Raw genomic sequence first — 22,596 nt, forward strand, 5'->3', positions numbered from 1 at the left:
ATTTCAGGGAAAAACTCAAAGCAAGAGAAGAAAATGAACAAAAAATAAAAGATTGTCAAAAAGTAGTCAGTGACATAAATAATTATTTAGTGAAACAAATTAAAATAGTAGGGAGTAAAGTTAATGATCATGTATTGACATTAAAATCATGGACGGATATTGCTCTTATAATTCCAAAACTACACAAACTAAAAGACACAAGTGCTCTATTTGAACAGCTAAAGACTCTGGAAAAAGAAGGTGAAATATTAACTCAGCTTGACAAAAGTAGCTCATCTATATTTGTACAAAATATTTTATTGGATATAAATGCACAGTTGATTAATTTAAAAACTACAACTGAACAGTCAATTGAAAATTTAACAGAATTGAACAATAATTGGTTAATTATGAACGATATTAAAAATAAAATTAAGACAACTAAAGAAGAATGCAAAACTATTTTAGAATTGATAGAAACTCCAAATGATTTAACTGAGGCTCAGGTAATAGAAGAAAAGTATAACAAAGCATTAAAACAAAGTACAGCTTTATTGGACGTATTGCCTGCAGTAGAAGAATCTGTGCAGAAAATGGTAACATTGGCTGAAAACTATCCACAATTAAATGTTAAAAAGTTTAATCAAACCTATAAAAAAGACATTGAGAGTTTGGAAAAATATCATGCTGACCTCAAAGAAAATTCTGAAATTGCACATTCTCAACAAGTTATTTGGAAACAAGTGAACCAGACCAAAGATAGTATTTTACAATGGTTATCTGATGTAAACATTGAGCTTTTAGACTGCACAAATAATTTTGACGATATTGAAAAAATTAAAAACAAGCTTGTTAAATACGCAGAAGAAAAAGAACTTAATTTAGATTTAAAAGACAATCTTCTTGAAAAAATAAATAAATTACAAAAACTTAATGGAAATAAACCTATTATAACATTAGAATCATTAAGTATATTGATTAATGATCAGTTTACAGCTGTTGAAAGTATTGCTTGTAATTTAGTTCGTCTAATTACTGCTTTTACTCAACGAGAAGATGCGATAAGGAGTGAAATAAAAAAACGTACTTCTGAAATTAATCAAATACGAGAAAATGTTAGTAAATGTGACAACTTAAATAATGAGTTAGATACATTATTGGTTAATTTAAAATCTTGTCAAAAATGCAAAACTGAATTGATTAAAATGAATCTGAACATAGACACTGTTAATCATTCAGTATCAGAAATGACTGAAACTTTTCCTATAATTGCAGAATCAACAGCAATTAAGGAATTAAAGAGTCTTAAGAAACGATATGAAAGTGTTGTTCAACAGGTTGATAAAGTTGAAACAACATTAATGACATATTTAAAAAAACATTTGGAAGATGATTTGAATAACCTTCTACATTCAATAAAAAGTATTGATGAAAAGCTAACATGGTGTAAGCCTGAAGAAGAAATTGAGAAAGAACAAATAGAAATTAAACTTGGTTCTGTTGAGGATATTAAAGGAAACTTAACTGTAATTCAGGAACAAAAATTTAAAATAGATCAAGTATTAGAATACCTTAATCAGCATTCATCCTTGGATTTAAACTTAGAAGAATTGAGCCATAATGATGAGCTATTAAGTGTTAACCTTGATAACGCTGAAAAACACATAAATGAACTTAAGGTAACTCTAGAAAAAATTATAAGGTTCTGGGTTGAATATCAAAACCATCTGGATAATATCCTACCATTAGTTAATGTTTTAGAAAATGATATAAGGCTCTCTGTGGAAATTCCTATTGATATGAATTCAATAAATATTATGGAAGAAAATGTAAATAAATTTCAGTTCAAAATCGATACAGCCAAGCAATTTCTGAATGAACTTGAATCTTGTGTCAAAAATATCAAATGCATTGATAGTAAATCAACATTAGATAATCAAGTTATTAAAGTTAAACGGAAATTGGAATCTTATCAAAATAGCATCAGTAAATGTTTGGAAAGAATAAAACATTTAAAAGAAATGAAAAAAGAATTTAATATTTCTTATGAAAATGCTGATAAATTAATAAAAGAATTAAGTAATACATTTAAATCGATTGAAACCAATCAACCTGTAGGGAAAAAATCTATTCAAAATGCTCAATCAGATTTAGGAATTATGAAGAATCTTAACAAACAACTAGAAGAAAGTCAACAATTAGTCAATGACACAGTATCAAAAGGTGAATGTATGTATCCTGACATTACTATGGAAAATCGGGATGAAATAAGATTCAAAGTTAAACAATTAAGATTATCTTGTGAAAATTTAAATGACGAATGTGGAAATATAACTAAAGCAATTGAAAATGTTTTAGTACAAAAATCATCATTTGATGAAAGTTGTAATCAAATTCAAAATTGGCTTCATGAAACAGAAGAAAAATTTAATGATTATAAAAGAATAAAGAAAAATAATATTATTGACAAAAAAACTAATTGCAATAATTTAAAAACATTAAAACAAGATTTAATTGCTTATAAAGATAACATTAATCAGTTAAAAGAAAAGGTAACTCAATTAAATGAACCAGATACTGATCTAAAATTAAAAGATTTTTTGAAAAAGTATGACAATATTGCATTAGGAGTGAATAAATGTTTAAAATTAAACGAATTACATTTGAAAAATCATGAATTGTACTTAGAAAATGTTGAAATGTTTAAGAATTATCTCAAGGTATTACAAGACGAGTATTCAGTTGCAGTCAACAATCTTTCAGAAACAGATTTTAATGTGTTTATAAATATAGTTGGTCATAAATCTGAAGGAGAGTTAATACTAGAAAAATGTAAAGAAATTGGAAACACTGTATTAAAAGAAACTGATTTAGATGGTAAGACTGCAATACAGAATGAACTCGATGAAATTAAAATTAACTGGGAAAGTTTAATATTGAATTGTGAAAATACTTCAATAATGTTAAGCCAAAAACAAAATCAAAATGATGAAATTTTAACTAAAATTGAAAATCTGGATAAATATTTAAAATCAATTGAAACACAAATTAAAGATAGAAGTTTAAAAAATTCATTATCAAGTAAACAACAATATTTGGAAAAATTGAAACAATTTGATGAAGATATCACAAAAAAGCACAAAGAGATTTTAGAAATACAATCTGAAACTATTGATGTTTCACCCAATGTAAATAGTGCAATTACTAATTTAATAAAAACTTTCCAGAGTGTTAAAACCAGAACAAAGGTACTAATAATGTATTAAAAAGAAATATGAATAGGGTAATTAAATAATAATTTGTTTTAGGAATCAATATTGAGGTATGAAAATTTTGTTAGAGAACACCAGCATTTTGATTTGAGTTATGAAGAATTTAATGGATTAATAAATTGCTTATCAGAAGAATTAAACCAATATAGTGAAGTTGTTGGCGATTTAGGACTTTTACAAGTTAGTTATAATTAGTTTAATTTTTGAATTATACTTATTTTATTTTTACTATCATTATTAAGGCAAGGCAAAAGAAACTGTTAGCATTGTTAGATTCAAAATGCCAACAAAGTGTGCAATATGAGTCTCTTGTTAATATGGCAGAAAAATTATATGCCCAGACTTCTCCAGATGGAAGAGAAATAATTCGTCAAAATATGAAGTACAAAAATATTTTACACAAGTATTGTTCAAAAATATTAATAATTTTGATTTTAGGGATTTGAGAAATGTATGGGAGTTAGTGTCAGAGACTTTGCAATGCAGCTTAAGCAAACTTGATAATTGTTTATTGCAATTTGCTGAATTTTCATTGTCACAAGAACAACTTACCAAATGGTTGAAAAATATTGAGCAAGCAATGCAACAACATACTGAAACAAAAGCTACTTTACAAGAGAAAAAAGCTCAACTTCAGGTATTTTTTTTTATCCTTGACTGTTGAATTTAATTTAACATATAAAAAATATAAAAAAAATTTTATTTTATTTTTTCATAAATTATTATTTGTTTCCATTAGAACCATGTTGTTATTAATCAAGAAATATTGTCTCATCAAAATCTGGTACAATCAGTATGTGACAAGGCTCAAGAACTCGTTAATCAAACTAAAGATAACACTTTAAACACATACTTAGAATCAATTAAAAATCTTTATGAAAAAATTGTTACAAAATCTAAGGTAGGTAATTAAAATAATTGGTTAAAATCTTACAATTAAATGAATTTAAAGTGAACCCATATATTTATATTTAGGAGTTAATGGATTCGTTAGAGCTTTCTGTTCAAAATCATTCTGAATTCAATAATATTTGTCAGAAACTTAAATTGATGTTAAAAGAACAACGTGATAAAATTCGAGAAAATGATAATATTGCTACAGAAAAAGACAATATTGTTAAAAAAATGAATATACTTAAAGTAAATATATGCTAAATTATCTAATTATTTCCATTAATAATTTTAATATTACTAATTATAGGAAATGAAAATAGCAAATACAACTGAAAATGAATTAAGAAATCATCTTGAACAAGTATTTCAATTGGTTAGCAAGACAACCACAAAAAAAGGAATTAATGTTATGTCAAAAGAAATTTCAAAAATAGATAGTGATAAATCACAATTAATAATACAACTTGGTAATTTTTGTACAGAATAAAATGTAATAATTTTATTTATAATTAATAAAACATATTTTAGATACCATTATTGAAAAAATGGAAGAAATTTTGATTCAATGGACTGATTTTGAAAGTGAATTTGACGAGATTACCAACTGGTTTAGATTAACAGAATCACTTATTAAAGATCAACAATTGCAATCAACATTTGAAAATAAAGAAAATAAACTAAAACTTTTTACAGATAAACGAAACGAAATATTAAATTATGAATCTAAAATAGAAAAATTCATTGATAATTCAAATAATTTATTACATACAAGCGGAGTAGAACGTCTAAAACCACTTATACTCCAAGTTGGAAACCGGTAAGACAAAAATATCTATTTTATTTACTGACATGCCTAATAACTATTTTAAATAACTTTATAATTAAAATAAAAAGGTTATGAAATATTTTTTTGTGATAATTTTTCATATCTATTTATTACAGGTACCAATTAATTCTAGTTTTAAGTAAAGAAATGGTTGCTAAATGGCAAAATATTTCTGATGATCATAAAAATTTCAACAACAAATTGGCTGAATTCGAGACATGGTTAGATACTTTGGAAAGTAAACCAGCTCAAATTTTGGATGATGATGATTTAGATTTAAATAAAAAACTATCACAGTTACAAAGTATTTATGGTAGCTCTGATCAAACATCAGTAAAAATATCATTATTAACATCTCTTGGTGAACGTTTATATCCTGATACATCTGCTGCTGGGCGTGAAACCATTCGTCAACAACTTAAAGATATTCGTGATAGGTATAAATAAATATATCAATATGTAAGTACTAAGTAAAAAATATATTTAAGACTTTTAATTTGTATACTATAGATGGGACATATTAGATGAAAAAGTAAAAACAGCTCAAAAAACTCTTGGAGTCCAATCACAACAATGGAATAGTTATCAAGAAACTCTTTTACAAACTATTAATTGGTTAGAAGGTATAGAAAAAGTGATTGCTTCTAACCAGTCACCCATTTGGTCTTCTCCACAAGAAATAAGATCAAAACTTTTAAAACAAAAGGTATTAATGGCATATTGCAAATTAAAAAAAAATATTTATATATTTCAAATTTAATTAAAAAAATTACAAACTTTATTAAGTAACATTTAATAATATTATAGGCAACAATGCAAGAAATAAATTCACATAGTCGTATGATAGAAACAATAATGGAGAAAGGGAAAACTATAAAGAAGCCCAAAGATGAATTTGATTCAGATATGTCATTGAAAGATAGATATGATCTACTACGTGAAAAAATGAATAATTCTATTTCACAACTCGAAAACTACTTAGAGACTTATCAACAGTACCAGGATTTACATAAATCATACCTTGATACTCAAAAACAACTTTGGGATCAACTCTCATTATATACAGGTACATTAATATTATTCAAATGTCCATTAATTTTTCATTGTTTCAATAATATTATATATAATTTTAGATTATTCAGGGAACAAACAAATTTTAGAGTCCCGATTAAATAAAGTTAATGTTATACAAACAACTTTCAATAACAATAAAACAACTTTATTGACAATGGAACGTTTTGTAGAAGGCTCAAAGGATACAGTTCCACAAAAAGCAATTGACACAATGTTGAGAGATCATACAAATTTACAGTAAAATATTAAAAGTATTCATTAAAAAGTTACCCTAATCACTTATGATCAATTGTGTTATCTATAGATTTGAACAAGAAAAGTTCCAGTCATTGTTAAATGACTTATTAGAAGGTTTACAAAGTAGAATAAATCAATGGGCAGAGTTTGAAAATCTAATGCATCAGTTAATTTCTTGGCATAATGATACGGAAAAAAAATTACAAAACTATTCAGATAAGGGTACACTTGAAGAAAAAACTCAGCAGTATAATAAATTTCAGGTAATCACTTTTTATTTAAATATCATTTATAAGAGTATAATATTCTATATTTAAATAATTAAATATTATCTAATTCTAATATCATTATTTAATGTTTCATCGTTTCATGAATCATAATGTTATAACTAGGAAATGGATTTTATTTTAAATATATATTTTTATTGGTATGAGATATTTTTAATCCGATAAAAAATGTATATAATATTTTAAATTATTCTAATTGAAATAAGCCTATATTTTTTATTTTACATATTTGATAAATATTTTAATAATTTTTGGTTTATTGTAACTTTTTTCATTGATTTTAGACGATAACAAAAATTATCTATGTTATCTATCTAAATGGTATTTATGTACCAATTTAAGTATAGGTAATGAAAATCTAAAATAATAAGATTAGTCATTTTTGATGATAACAAAAATATTCTATAATATCTAAATAACTAAAAATTTGATGGAAAATGTTAATTTGAAAAATCAACTTACATTGCTACAAATTCATTTTTATGATATAAATAACTAAAAACTCAATTTATATACCTACTTATCACTTATCAGTATTTTTATGTATTGTTAAAGAACCACAAAATAAATTAGAAAAAATGCAAGGTTACATAAAAAATTTTACTTATGTATCCAGAAAAATCATGAATTAATAAAAATAAAAATAATTAGTTAGATATATACATCTAGAACTAAATTCTATAGAATTATTGGACATCAAATTTATACCACATAATGTAGCTAATATGAAGTATGACCCCATTACATTAGTTGATGTGGAACATTTGATCATTCAGTTCAAAAACATATTGCTTCTAAATTGTCACTTTACATTTTTTAAATCTCAGAAAATATGTAGTTTCATATTATTTTAAAGATAAGATAAACAATCAATATATATTTTTATTTTATGATTATAACTTACAAACTATAATAGATAATATAATATATATACATTTTGATTCTTTAAAGAATTTTTACTCAAGTTTAATAAAATTACATAGTTAAATAAAATAGTAAAAAATACATTTTTTATTTTCATATTTTCATTTAATTACTAAAGCTAAATAATTCTTCTACAAAGATTAAATAGTTAATTTAAGAATTTCATATTGTGTATTTATTTGATAAGTGAAACATAAAAATAGTATAATATTTAATACTATGTAGGTATGTTATAAGCTAAATATAAAATTTATTTTATTTAGCTACTATTATTGGTATCATATATTAATGATTAATTTCTTACTTATTATATTTTGTCATATAGGAGAATTACTAATTAAATGAATTATAAGTTTTTTATATTGACTCAATATGTTGTAAGAATAATAAAAGAATAATATTTGGATAAGACCATTAGTAAAATTAATTTTCAATTTCTATATTATTATTAAAAACTTTTATTTAGTACTTATATGAAAATCATAACTTCAAATATTTTTAGCTATAAAATGAAAATTCAAAATGTAATTATATTCTATCTTTTAAACTTTATCTAGGATTTAGAAAAAGAAATTAAAGGAAAATCTAATTCGGTGAAGGATTTAATTGCATTTGGTGATCATCTTCAACAAGTAAGACATAGTATTTAAAAAAAATCAAATATTGCATGAACCTTATTAATAAAATTATTATAAAATAAAACAGAAATATGAAGAATTTATACAAGAATATAAAAATATGATGTATAATATTTAATATATTAATACATTACCAAATTTAATTTCATTAATCTTTATTAAATACAAAAATAATTTTAAAATTATGAAAAACCTATTGCTAAATTTAAATTAATAATCACTTATAAAAATTTTAGTCATTGATGGATGATATGAAAAATAAAGTTTTAGACATAGACAAACATATTGATCAATCAAATGAGTATAAATCTACAGGAGAAGCACGATTGTCAACCAAAGTCAAACAAATATCGTCTCGTTATCAATCAATGGAAACTACAATTAAGGTAAAACTTTAAATTAATGATTCTATAACTAAAACTAATTTGTATTATATTTTATATTAACTATTACCAAAGGACATTTTAAATAAATGTAATGAATCTATTAAAATTCACCAAGAATATGTGGATAAATATAACGAATGTTCAATTCAACTGTCAAATGTTCAAAGTCAATTTAAAAATTTAAACAAACCTCCATTGTCATCACAAGCTAATCATCAATATTTAATTCAGAAAAATGCAAAACTAAATGAATTATTAGGCACAAAGCCAAGTGTAACATGTTTGTTGAATAGCTGTATAGAATTAGGAGAAAAATTGTATTTGAGTACATCTACATCTGGAAGAGAAAACATAAAATGTCAATTGGATGAACTTCAAACAGTATTTGACACTTTGTACGATGATCTTTTGAATATCAACAGAGAAGTAAAAGATCAACTAACTAGATGGAGTGGATTTGAAGAACTATACAATGAATTAAACCAATGGTTTAACAATACAAAACAGATATTGAATAAAGATTTAGTACTCAAATCTACATTGGATGAAAAAAAAATGCAGTTACAAATTTATAGAGATATGCTTCAAGCTACATTAAAGAGAAAGCAAGATATTGTAAAGTTACAGGATCTTACTAGCAAAATGCAAATGAGAGAAAATAATGATATTCTTTTATCATCTATGAGTAAACAATATGATGACATTTTAAAACAAATTCAAGATTTTGTAGACAAATATGAAGCGATTGTAAAAGACCATGAACAGTATACTAAATCTGTGATGGAAATGCAAGAATGGCTTGATGCAACACATAATACATTAATGCTTTGGGGCGATACAAATTTGGAAAAGATTTCTTTGTTGAGCAACCTGGACAGAATAAAGGTAATTATAGTAATTTTTTCTTATACTTACTAAATATGTTATACCTTCATAATGATTAGTTACATTAAATATCTAATCGTACTCTTTAGAATTTGTTATTAAGTCTTAATGAAGAAGAAAATAGGATTTATAATATACAAAAACTAGCAGAAAAAGTTATTCCCGGTACCATTGAAAATGGTCAAGTAAATATTAGGGCACAAATTGACTCATCGCAACAAGATTGGGAAGGACTCATGACGACAGTAAAGTGAGTATACACATACCTAATATACAAAAAAATAAAAAAGTTTTTGATTATTTGTTCTGAATGTTTATTTCAAGTAAAAAGTATTTACATTAGGTACCTATAATTTAAAATTGTATATTTTGGAGATTATAATTATAATAATTATTTATCGAGTACAGAGTTGTGCATTATTCAAATGATTTTTTTATAATTATTCGAATAATTATCTGTATAATATATTGCCCAACTCTGATTGACTATGATAAATAATCAGGTATATTTATATTTGAATATTTCTCATTTATTCTGTAATTCAATTTTAAAATATAATCTTCTTAAAATACAAACAATTATATTTAAGTGCAATAATTAATTATGGTTTAGACAAATAATATATATATATATGTAATTGTATTTAAATTATTTAAAAATTTAAAGAAAGCAGTTACGGTTAAAAACCATAATATATGTATCATTATTTCTTCTCATATTTGTATGCCATACTAAAATTTTGCTACGGAAAAAACAAAACAAAAAAAATATAGTTGACACTTATGCAGATTCTTAAGATGAAAATCCTCCAGGAGCAAGATTAAAATTTCTGATCATTACTATATAACAGTGTTTCCCAACCTATGGGCCACGACCCAAAATTAGGTGGCAAAATTTATTTTGTGGGTCACTAAACAAACCCAAAAATAAATATATGAAAATAATTTCAGCCGTAAATTTAATTTAATTTATAAAAGCTTAAGTTATGTTTTATTTGATATCTCTCCATATAATAATAATATGAAGTCTAACTAATATTGTAGAATGTAAAATATACTTATACAGGACATAGATTTTATAATGGATATCAAATTATTATTTTAATGTTTGTATAATTTTATTACGATTATGGAAAATTTGTTGTGTTATCGACATAATTATTTATTTATTACTCAGTATTCAGTATTATATTATATTAAAAATTAAAATTCAATGATAAAATTGCTCATAATAAAAATGATTATTATAATACTATATAGGTAATCATATTTTTTTTTTCTACTGTGGGTCGCGTAACCAGCAAACAGTCAATTTGTGGGTTGCCATTACAAGAAGGTTGGGAAACACTGCTATATAGTAACTGTATATCTATAGTATATGGTCATATTATTTTATTATACAGTGAAACCTCTAAATACTCGGTCGCTGAAATTTTGTCCGCTATTTGGAGGTATCCGTTAAGAGAGGTTTGACTGTAGTATACAATTTTTGTGATATTATAAATTGTATATTGACATATTGTTTAAAAAAAATCCCAGGTTGGCCTTTGCTTTCTCCTTTTACGGTCTTACTTTATGGCACTAACTTTAGGTCACAAGATGCTTTTTACACTAATAAATGTACCTATCACAAATTATAAAAATAGTTAATAACTTTACATGTGTTAAATAAAATGTATTAAACAAATTTCAAACTATGGCGTTGGGATTAAAATAAGAAAGTTTTGAAAAGTTTTTTAACTTTATGACTTTATAACTTAACTTAACTTTATAAACCTTATAACTTTACTATAATTTTTTATGTTATTAAATGTAAAACTAAAAACAAAATTGAATTGTTTTTTAAGTTGTCATTATTAGTTTGAGTATTTTGAATATTTTTTACAACTCATTTGACTTTAGTATATTCCAAATACAAAGAAAATGTATTCTCTATAAAACCTTATTTTAAAAATCAAAATCATCTTTCTTTTTTTTTGCATAATTATTAAAATATTTTAACTAATCTACATTTACTTTTTTTAAATATTAAACAAAATATATATAAATATATATATAGACTATATAGTAAAACATATAAAATATTAATCTTATTTTATAGAACATCAATAGAAGCTTTAGAAAATAAACTTCATAGTTGGAACGAATTTGACGTACTCAAAGAATCATGTTTAATATGGTTACGAGAAACTGATTATAAAATTCATGCTATTGATTTAAAAAATTCATTACAAGAAAAGAAAACTCAGCTTGAAGAACTTAAGGTAATAGTATTTACATAGTAAATATTTATCTTAATTTTGAATATCCTACTAAAAATATTTATAAATTTTAAATTTTAGGATTTACAAGGAGTGATTCGAGCTAAAGAGTTTGAGATTGATTCAATCACAGAAAAATCACAAAACTTATACATAATGTCAATGTCAACCAAAAATTCTCAGATAACAGAAATTGTTCAAAAATTTCATCAGCTTTCAATGAAAATAAAAGTAAATCTATTCATTAATTATAAAAATAAATAATAATTATTATTTTGAGGTTTTACAAATGTGTATTATTGTAACAAGTTTTGATGCAACTGATAATAACCAATAGAAAACTACTTAAGAGGAGTCGATACGATACCGACTCTTTCTGTCTCTATCTAATACACGCAAAACATATAAATTTAAAATTTAGTTGTGTTCTTTGCCAAATGTACTGATTGATCCAGTGAAATGATAATGAATCTGAAAATAGATTTGAATTTGTCATAAAGTCTACTTGACATCGACTTTTCCATATTTTTTATTTTATCATCTTAAATCCAAAAAAAACGTTTAATAGTTTTAGTAGAAATTAAAAATTGTCATATATTTTAAAGAAGTTATTAGTAAAAATAGTAAAAAAAAGAAATGTGGGAAAGTTGATCTCAAATAGACTTAACAACAAATTCAAATCTGTTTTTAGATTTCTTATAACTTTACTAGAACAATTAGTATGTATGGCAAAAACATGTCTACATTTCTATGTTTTGTATATTCTAGACAAAGACAGAAACAGCCAGTATCAAATCCCCTTAATATGAAACTGAATTCAAAATTATAATATAATTATTATTACTCTTTTCTGCATTTATAGATGTATATTATTATTTGTATACTTATTTTTTTTAATTTAAAAAAAGGAATTGGTTGGAAAGTGGCAACAATTTGTAAACAATCACTTGGAATTTGAAAGCAGTTTAAGTGAAGCCATTATTTGGTTGGATTCTGCAGACGATAAATTGACAAGTTGTACAGATTTCAAATCTACCAGTAAAGCTGATTTAGAAGAAAAACTTATTGTTATTCAAGTAAAATTATAAATTCTTTATATTTATTTGTACATATTAGCTTTTAGAATCAAATAAATAAAGTTAGGATATATCATGGAATTGTAACATGTAATATGTAAATATGTATTCTAGCATGATGTGCATGTTTAATGACTACATTTCAAATACAATATGTATAATTTGGTTTTTGAATTACCTCATGAAATTCACTAAATATGAATCATGTGTATAAAATTCATGAAATGTCCTTAAATTATACTAAGTCATAGTTTTTAATTTAAACGTAACATATGAAATATACAAAAAATAATAATTGAAATGTATTTGATTTTCTTAGGACATCTTGTTATATAAAGACGATGGTTTTAATAAAGTCCAAAATTGCATTGAAATAGCACAAATAGTTTTAGCTAATACTGCACCTGAAGGTCATAAATCAATAAATGAATCACTTACATCTTTACAAGAACATTGGAGTAGCTTAGCAACAAAAATGGTTGAAACTAAGGTAGATACAATATTATATATATACAATTTACATATTAAATAATTACCAACTTTATTAAATAATACTTGTTTAATTGAATAATGTAGACAAATATTGACGAATCAATACAGCGGTGGTCAGGATTTTTAGAACATGTAAAACAAGAAGGAAAGATAATAGAAAAATTTGAAGATGCATTACCAGAGTTGGAAGAATTTCAAGGGACTATGTCTGAAAAAAGAGATCAATTAGAAAAATTAAAAGTAAATACATTATTTTTTATTTACATAAATTAAATTTTAAAATATTTTTATACTTATTATTTTATACCTTTAATTAAATATGTGAGTTTTATACACTTTAGGTAATGTTTACAATTTATTATATTATACACATTTATAAAACTAATATTTCAAATATTTTATAAATTTGGTATTTTTGAATTTTGAACTGAATGATGAATGTATAGAATTTAAATAATATGTATTTAAAAGTTATTTTTTTTTTGTCAGTCATTACCTATTGAAGTAATAAAAATGATTTGATTTTCATCTTTGAGGAAACCATCCTGGTAAAAAATTAAAACTAAAAAAAATTATGGAAAACCAAAACATTTTACCTGAAATTAGTTGTTTAATTTTGTTTTTTTCTATTGTGATTCAAAAATGAGTAACTTTGAGGCTTGAAATTCTTACCAAATACTCATATAAGCATTTATCAGTCATGAATGCATGATATAATTTAAAATAGTTTGACTATAATCTTGACTATAATGTTTATAGACATTAGAAAATTGAAATGTTCTACTTTTTTAAATTTATTTAAAATAAAGTACAACAAATTATAGGCAAGTTTCCTACCAGTTATTTATCACTTTTCCAATAATTAATATTAAAATTATATAATGAAAATTTTTTTTTATAAACGTTTAAAGTTCAAATTTTAAAGAAATTCATAAAAATCACAAAAATTTGAAATTTATTTTATAGTTGTAAATGTATATAATTATCATACATTATATCATTTATATCACTTAAAATTTGAAAATTGAATAAAAGAATAATGAGTGATTAAATTTTAAATTTTGATAACATTGTATTATTACACATAAAATAACAATTTCTGTAATTAAAAAAAAATATTAATTTTCAGAAAATTGAAACATTTCCTGATATTCTATAACATGAATTAACATGAATTATAATTTCCAATACACAATAATATTTTTAAAAAAATTGAGACTAAATTTTAGCTATTTATAAACATTTTAAATTTTTAAATGTTTTTAGTTTTTTTTTAGTCTTGATAAAATATTTCAGACAGTCATAAATCTTGAAATTGTAATTCAAGATATCATATTAAAAGTTATTCTTGTATATTAAACAGTATTGAAAATGTATTGGTATGATATTTTCATGAGCCTTTAAAGTTCTTTTTTTACAAAACTCGTCATTACGGAAATTTGTAAATGATTTTGTAGGTAAAAATTAATGACATTTTCAATTTTTATAGTTAATGCTTGAAATTTAAAACTCTTCAAAAATTGATCTAACAAAAACCTAAATATCTTAATGATACATACAAATATAGAACATTTATAGAACATACTTCAGCAAAATTGTGTATTTAAACAAAAATTAATAATAATAGTTTTGTTTTAATCCAAAAATATTATTCGTAAAGACTTGAAATTTTTCATCACGCATATTATTATTCACTATATACAATGAAATATTCAAAAAATGATGTTTATTTTAAGTTATTCATCATGAATTTATATTTACTTAGGTCTACGCAGTATATTATTAGTGACTTTTAAATTAATAGCAACTATAATAATGTTATATGAAATAATTTAATATTAATAATAACTATCATACCTTTACAATTTGTTTTGGGTAAAAATTAATTAAACCTATACTCTATCGTTAACAGAAAATAAATTGCTACAAGCAATGTAAATAAATATAACAATACATCCTTAGAAATATGGATTGAAAACTGTCTTTGCACAGAATTGTATTTATTTTATCCGTATTACTGACTAAACTGAGTGAGTTCCTGGATAAAAAAAAATATATACTTTTTTATATTTTATTTTAGCATTTAGATGAAAAAGTCCGCTGTGAAAAGTTAGAAATGGATTCTTTGAAATTGAAAGCACACGAAATGTTAAAAACAGGGCATCAAAGCAATGCTGTGGCAGAAACACAAGAAGTATTTAATAAGTTTGATCAAATTTCAGATAAAGTCAAGGTATTATAATTGATAATTTTAATATTTTTTTATATAACTACACAATAGTAAATGTAATTCTGAAATTTAAATTTCAGAAATTACTTAATCAACGTGAGCAACAATATAAGGATCATAAAACTTATAAGGAAGCATACGAGGAGCTATCTAATTTTTTGAATAGATCTCGAGATAAAATACCATCACTAAAAGAACGACCACTTAGTGATAAATTAGCAATTGAAAATGCAATAACACCATTGGAAACCTTATTAAATAAAAGAGCTCAAGGTGAATTGCTTTTAGATAACTTGAACACAATTGGAGGAATTATAATTGCAAGTACTTCTGAAAATGGAGAAAAAATTATAAGACAAGAAATTTCATCCATAGCTGACGAATTGAATAAATTATTTGATGGTATGTTAAAAAAGATATACAGGGTGATTATTTTATCATTAAACACTCATTATTTCGTCAAGTATTGACTTTTTTATTTTTTTTTTTAAAAATATTTTATTATATTCTTTTCTCAAACTGTATAAATTTTTTATTTTTTTTACCCTTTTATTCAATAGTGAAAAGTGAAACCACTATCAACTTTTGATTTTCAAATGACAACCTATATTTAAAATTTACTAAATTAATAGGGGTATTTTTTTTTATAAATTTTAACGTTAAAATTATTATTTTTCGTTAATTTTTTAGTAAAATATAGCTTTTAAAAGTTGAGTGGTTTCCGGTTTTTATAATACTTCTTGTTTCAAATAATCATATAATAAACATGTAATAAACTCTTTATCGACTATTGATGCAGTGATAAACTTTGTACCTGTAGTTACCAACGCCTCACAGCTGTAACTATAGCTATAACTCACTAACCACTAACGGTTAAATGAAAAATAATAATTTTAACATTAAAATTTATAAAAAAGTAGCCTTACTATTTTATGACATTTTTAATATAGGTTGCCATTTAAAAATCAAAAATTGATAGTAGTTTCATTATTACATATAAGGGTGAAAAAAATAAAAATTTATAGTTTTAGAAAAACATAAAACTAAAAATTAAAAAAAAAAAATTTAAAGAAGTCAACTCTTTTTGAAATAACTAATGTTTAATGATAATAGAATCACTGTATATAATTATCTATGTTTAATTTTATTCTTTCCACCTAGATATATTAACACAAAAAGATAATCTCCATGCTATTCATACACATTGGAGAGAATATAAAGATGAATATGAAAAACTATCAGATTGGTTACAACAAATTGATATATCTATGAAGGCTATTAAAAATACACCATTGGCGACGGTATTAGAAAAAACTGATCAAGTAAAACAAATACAGGTAAACTAATGATAATTATCATATTATATTATAAAACCATTTTGTACAGATAAATTTATCTTATTAATTATTTTTTATAGGATGTATTAGATAATTTAGTAAAAGGCAAATCTAATATTGAGAAATTTAATGAAAGTTCGGGACCACTTTTAAAATCTCATCTTGAAACTTATGTCAATAATCAGTTAAGACATCTTAACTCCCGTTATGAAGTAATACTAATACTTTAAAATGTATTTAATTTTAATTATTTATAACTTTTGAAATAATATATTTTAGGTTCAAGTGAATTTGGCAAAGGATGTACAAAGAAAAGTAGAGACAAACCTTGAACATCACATGCAGTATGAAAATTATCTAGAAAAAGCTAAAACATGGATAAATGATGCGAAAGAGGCAATTAGGTTTGGAAATGAAACAACAACAGCTAATACTAGTAAAGAAGTCTTACAATCTCGTCTTGATAACATTTTGGTAAAAACCAATTACATTGTTATTAATATCTCAAATAAATAAATAATATTTAAATTTTTTAGGAATTATTAAAATCACAAGAAGAAGGTCAATTAATTATTCATTCCACTGTAAACTCTGGTGAAAAAGTTTTGAGGAGTACCAGATCTGATGGGAAAGATCTAATAAATAATCAATTAAAAGAAATCCAAGTAGACTGGGATAGACTTGTAAAGAAAATAGCTACATCAAAAGTGCACATTGAAACAAGCCTCCTACAATGGGCCGATTATAATTCATCATACTCACATCTAGAACAATGGATTTCAGATCGTGAAGCTAAACTCGATGAAGTCTGTGAACTTAAGGTAAATATCTTTTTTTGAATAGGCTTTTAATAAAATATTTTATACAAGAAAACATTAGATTAATCATTTAATATTTTAAAAACACAAGTAGAATTATTAAAAATTCTGTCTTTAAGTAAGTTAACTGATAAATTAATTCTATTTTTATTTTTATTAAAATAATTTTATTTATAATTTGAATACTGGTTATAAAAAGTAAAATTAATTGTACGGCTATCAACTATTTTTCCTTAAATTTTAATATAATATCAAAAATATTATTACTTATTAGATTAAATCCATAAAAATTAAGCTATGTTCTTAATTTTTTCTTTTTAGCGAGTTACCGAGGTACTTTATTAATAGCGAATAAAAACAATACTAAATATTTTATTATATTCATTGATAGTTTATTCTGAATTGTTCTTACATATCTTATATATTATTAATTTAACAATGAACAATAGTTATTTTTTCTTCTCAAGAACTATATTGAATTCTTAATAATACCAAATAAATTTACTGTTAGGTATCAAAAGCGAAAAAAAATCAAGCTGGATTTGGATCTCTAAGTATTGGGGAACGTAAAGCGACATTACGTAGAACCAATAGTATTGTTCAAGACATAGTTTCTTTTGAACCTATGATTCAAAAAGTAACTCTTAAGGCTGAAGATTTACAACAGGCTGTACCTGCAAATGAAATTACTAATAAATACCATACATTGAGTATCAAAGCAAAAGATCTTTATGAAAGGCAAAAAGAAACTGTAAAATTACATCAAGAATTCATAGATGCTGGAAATGATTTTGCCGCATGGTTAAGATCTGCTAAAGAACGTGTTAGTAAGATATCTGAACCAACAGGAGATAAAGAAATGTTGAATGCTAAGTCTGTTCAATTTAAGGTACTAGTGTAATGATAATGATTGTAAATTTTGATTTTGTTTATACAATTATTTGTTGTGTTATAGGTATTACAGAGTGAATTACCTACAGGACAAAACAAATTGGAATTTGCTCTTGAAAGAGCAGAAAAAGCTTGTTCCTTTGCTGATGAAGAAGAAAAAGAAATAATTGAACAAGAAGTGGTAATGTTACAAGAAGAATTTGATATACACAACGACACTCTTCAAAAAACAAAAGCATTATTAGAAGTAAATTAATCAAATTTAATAAACTAACATTATCAAATTTTAATTGGTAATTGTAAAGTTATACATAATTAACAATTTATTTTTAACTTTAGGATGGCATATACAAATGGAATGACTTTGATGACTACTCTAAAGGTGCAACAGAATGGTTGAATAATACTGAAAAACTTGTTCAGTCATATAATAAACTGCAGCCAAGTTTAGAAGGAAAAAAAGAAGCATTAGAAGAATTCCAAACTCATTTGCAAACCTTGTTTGATTGGCAGAAAGAATTAGATATTTTAAATGGAAAAGCACAGGTATTTTAGATATTTATGATTCATTTTTAATTTATTGAAAATGCGCCGCATATATTTTTTAAAAAATTGTTAAAATTATTGTTACCATATTTAAAAAAAAATATTAATTTTTATAAATAATATTCTAATCTTATACTGTGATTTTTGTCAGGTTCTATTGGAAACATGTTCTGATACACGTTTATCAAATTCAATTACTCAGATGACAACCAAATACAATACATTACTTTCTTTAGCTAAAGAAGTAATGCGACGTTTAGAATTACATTATCAAGAACATCAGCAACATAATTCTCTATATCAGGAATGTCTGGATTGGCTTGAAAGAACTCGAGATAAGGTATTTTCACTAAAAAACTTACTAGACAATTATTAAATATTTTTATTTAAATTTTGTAGTTAAACGAATGCGAAGAAATACCTAACAGTTTAAACGAAGTGAAGAGTAAACTTCAAAGCTTGAAAGTTATTAGGCAAACACTTGAACAAGGTCAAAATCGATTAAGATACATAATGGAATTAAAAGAAAAAGTTGTTCTAAGTACTGAACCTCAAGGTGCTGTTAAGATCGAAGAAGACACAGAAAATTTAAGACAAGAATTTGACAAGCTTTCTAATAAAATTCAAGTTAGTAAAAATTAATTTTATTTGTGTAATCAAATTATAAGTTTTACTGTTTATACAATTTTATAATATTAAAGGTGTGTAATAATAATTTAACAATAAAAGTATCACAACTTGAAGAATTAGAGAAATGTATAAAAATATTAAATGAATGCTTGGATGATATAAGCTCTAAAATCAATGGAAATGATCTTGATCAACCATTAAACGATTTAAGTGAAAAGAAAACTGCATTTGAAAAATTGAAGTCCCTGCTTCATGAACTTAATACTCACAATGATTTAGTACGTATACATTTAAATATACAATTGTATTTAAATAAGTCTCATCTTTAAAATAATGATTTACAGGTTAATCGCTTATCGACCAATATTGACAATAAGTCTTCTTCATCTCCGGAATCAATAACTTGTGTATCAAGATATAATAGTCTAATTAATATGGTAATGAATAATATTAAAACATAAAAAACCATTCATATTGTATTATTATTATTAATTTTTTTTTTTTTTTTATAGATAACTAATAAACTATTGGCTATGGAAAATCAAGTAGCAGAACATGAAGCTTATAGAACTAAGTTTATAAACGTAAATGATTGGTTAAGAAAAACTCGAGTAGCAGTTCAAAGTTGTGCTGATACACATGGTGATTATAAAGTTAATGCTTCTAAAATCAGCCAACTAAAGAATATTGAAGAATCTTCTCAAAATGGTGAAGTAATGATTAAAGACGTTTTAACACAAATTGAAACTTTGAAAAACAGTACTGGACCAGAAGGTTGTGATAAATTGAACCAAGATAAAAATCAATTAAACAGTGATTGGGATGAGCTAAAGCATTTCATTAAAGAAGTTCAATCAGCATTAAATAAATGTTCTAAGGCGTGGGATGATTTTAATGTAGTATATAAGGCATTAAAAGATTGGGAAACAGATTTAACTAATAAAGTCAACACAGCTTCGTCGTCTAATGAAACATACACTCCAGATGATTTGGACCAATACAAACTTTGGCTTCAAGAAATCATTAATCAAAATTTGTCTATTGAAGAACTCACTGATCGGTGTGAATCATTAATGGAATTAAGTGCATGCAATTGGGTTAGGGATGACACATTAAAAATACAATCATCATACACAACTTTATTAACTACCACTCAAGGGTTAGGATTTTTTTTTTTTACAAAAAACTTTTAAATAATTTTGTACTGATGTTTATACTAATTACTGTTTTATAGACTTGTATCAAAGGCAGAGAAGAGTTTAACTGATCATACTGAATTTATAGCAGCAAAAGAAAAAGTTGAAGAATGGTTAAATCGTGCTCATGGTACAGTTCAAGATTGTATTGGTGAAGGCGATTTAGATTGGGTGAAAGACAAATTACAAACAGTAAATCTGGTTTCTTCTAGAATAACAGAAGGTATTATTGAATTATTTATAGCAAAAATATAATTTTATGATTACATTATACCATAATGATTATAGTATTAAATTTTCATTTTGCCACATAAACAATAATAATACAATTAATCAAAAGTCTTAGCTTAAATTACATATTTAAATTTTAGGTCAATACTTAATGAATGGTATGCAGGAAGTTTTCACTAAAGCATTGAATAACACATTAGCTGCAGAAAGAAATGCTTTAGTTAATGCTATGGAAGAACTAAATAATAGTTGGAACAGTTTAAATATTGATTTAAATTCTGTTATTGCACATTTGAAATCTCTCCAAGCTCGCTGGGAAGAAAACAATGAAGCAAAAGATAATCTTGAGAAATGGCTAAGTTCACTGGAATCTAAAACCACTAAAAAGCATGATTTTAGAGCAGATGTTGGAGAAATGAAAACGCTTCTCGAAAGATTAAATCATTCAATAAATGAGATTGATGAAAAAGAAACAGATTTCAATCATATTATTACTGAAACCGAAGAACTTTCAAAGTTCTGTAAAAATAATAATCTAAATGCTGATATTAAACAATTAAAAACAAGGAAAAATATTCTTAAAGAAAAAACATTGAAACGTATAGATAGCCTTGAAAGTGAAATATCACAACATTCTAATTATTTACAAGCACTTCAAGAATCTGAAAAATGGTTATTGCAAATATCATTTCAATTGATGGCTCATAATTCGTTATATATCACCAATAGACAACAAACACAAGAACAAATAAGACATCACCAAGTCTTACTCAATGAAATTATTCAGTAATAAATTATAATTTAAAATATGAAAGATAATTTTAATTCTTTATTTTGTTTATTTATAGGTATCAAGAAGTATTAGATGATTTGAAATCGAAAGGAAAAACTCAAATAGAACGTTATGTTACATCTACACCAACAATTCAGACAATAGTTGAACAACAATTGAGTAATATTCAAGATAGTTATAATTCCTTGTTTAACACAGCCCACCAAATAAAAGCTAGATTAGAAGAGTCTTTATTAAAATTCAAACAATATGAAGATATGTTGGAAAGTATTTGGTCAAATTTGGATGATTATCAACCACTTATGAACAAAACCATAGATGATAATTGGTCTCTTACCGAAGCTAAAGAGCAATTAACAATTTACCGAGTAAGAACATATTGCTATAAACTTTTTTTTATGTTAGGTCACAAATGTTATATAATATATAATTAAAAATAAACTCAAGACAAAGTAAAATTAAGTACTCGTATTTTTATAAACTAATAACATTGTTTTAGATGCCTAGGTACCTAGTGGTTTATCTGTTATATAATCAGCCTAAACATATATTTTTTAGTATGGTAAAATGTATATGTTATGTTTTGTTTGATGTTTCAACTCTATGTATAGTTAATATTTGGAAAAGACTTAAGGTGGTATCGAAAAGAAAATACATGGAAACAACTTAATAACTAAAATACTTCATTTTTGA

At 24.2% G+C, this 22,596-nt stretch overlaps 1 protein-coding gene across 1 annotated transcript in view; it reads left to right on the forward strand.

The window, feature by feature from the left end:
• The window catches only part of LOC132919542 (muscle-specific protein 300 kDa), a 135,809-nt gene that overhangs the window by 21,429 nt on the left and 91,784 nt on the right, over positions 1-22,596 (forward strand). The window contains exons 32-70 of the mRNA XM_060981223.1: positions 8-3,227; positions 3,288-3,431; positions 3,494-3,633; positions 3,690-3,888; positions 3,991-4,152; positions 4,227-4,391; positions 4,453-4,612; positions 4,674-4,962; positions 5,088-5,408; positions 5,482-5,677; positions 5,779-6,037; positions 6,105-6,282; positions 6,350-6,545; positions 8,051-8,125; positions 8,368-8,517; positions 8,590-9,402; positions 9,492-9,652; positions 11,504-11,666; positions 11,745-11,894; positions 12,572-12,739; positions 13,059-13,229; positions 13,316-13,471; positions 15,312-15,464; positions 15,542-15,863; positions 16,623-16,798; positions 16,879-17,010; positions 17,078-17,272; positions 17,335-17,619; positions 18,128-18,505; positions 18,572-18,754; positions 18,847-19,053; positions 19,205-19,393; positions 19,453-19,680; positions 19,755-19,961; positions 20,028-20,120; positions 20,196-20,842; positions 20,918-21,102; positions 21,251-21,896; positions 21,959-22,271. Coding sequence (XP_060837206.1) covers positions 8-3,227; positions 3,288-3,431; positions 3,494-3,633; positions 3,690-3,888; positions 3,991-4,152; positions 4,227-4,391; positions 4,453-4,612; positions 4,674-4,962; positions 5,088-5,408; positions 5,482-5,677; positions 5,779-6,037; positions 6,105-6,282; positions 6,350-6,545; positions 8,051-8,125; positions 8,368-8,517; positions 8,590-9,402; positions 9,492-9,652; positions 11,504-11,666; positions 11,745-11,894; positions 12,572-12,739; positions 13,059-13,229; positions 13,316-13,471; positions 15,312-15,464; positions 15,542-15,863; positions 16,623-16,798; positions 16,879-17,010; positions 17,078-17,272; positions 17,335-17,619; positions 18,128-18,505; positions 18,572-18,754; positions 18,847-19,053; positions 19,205-19,393; positions 19,453-19,680; positions 19,755-19,961; positions 20,028-20,120; positions 20,196-20,842; positions 20,918-21,102; positions 21,251-21,896; positions 21,959-22,271 — 12,175 coding nt within the window. The remainder of the gene's footprint in view (positions 1-7; positions 3,228-3,287; positions 3,432-3,493; positions 3,634-3,689; positions 3,889-3,990; positions 4,153-4,226; positions 4,392-4,452; positions 4,613-4,673; positions 4,963-5,087; positions 5,409-5,481; positions 5,678-5,778; positions 6,038-6,104; positions 6,283-6,349; positions 6,546-8,050; positions 8,126-8,367; positions 8,518-8,589; positions 9,403-9,491; positions 9,653-11,503; positions 11,667-11,744; positions 11,895-12,571; positions 12,740-13,058; positions 13,230-13,315; positions 13,472-15,311; positions 15,465-15,541; positions 15,864-16,622; positions 16,799-16,878; positions 17,011-17,077; positions 17,273-17,334; positions 17,620-18,127; positions 18,506-18,571; positions 18,755-18,846; positions 19,054-19,204; positions 19,394-19,452; positions 19,681-19,754; positions 19,962-20,027; positions 20,121-20,195; positions 20,843-20,917; positions 21,103-21,250; positions 21,897-21,958; positions 22,272-22,596) is intronic.

The sequence above is a fragment of the Rhopalosiphum padi genome, chromosome 2 (assembly GCF_020882245.1).
Source record: "Rhopalosiphum padi isolate XX-2018 chromosome 2, ASM2088224v1, whole genome shotgun sequence".
Lineage (NCBI taxonomy): Eukaryota > Metazoa > Arthropoda > Insecta > Hemiptera > Aphididae > Rhopalosiphum > Rhopalosiphum padi.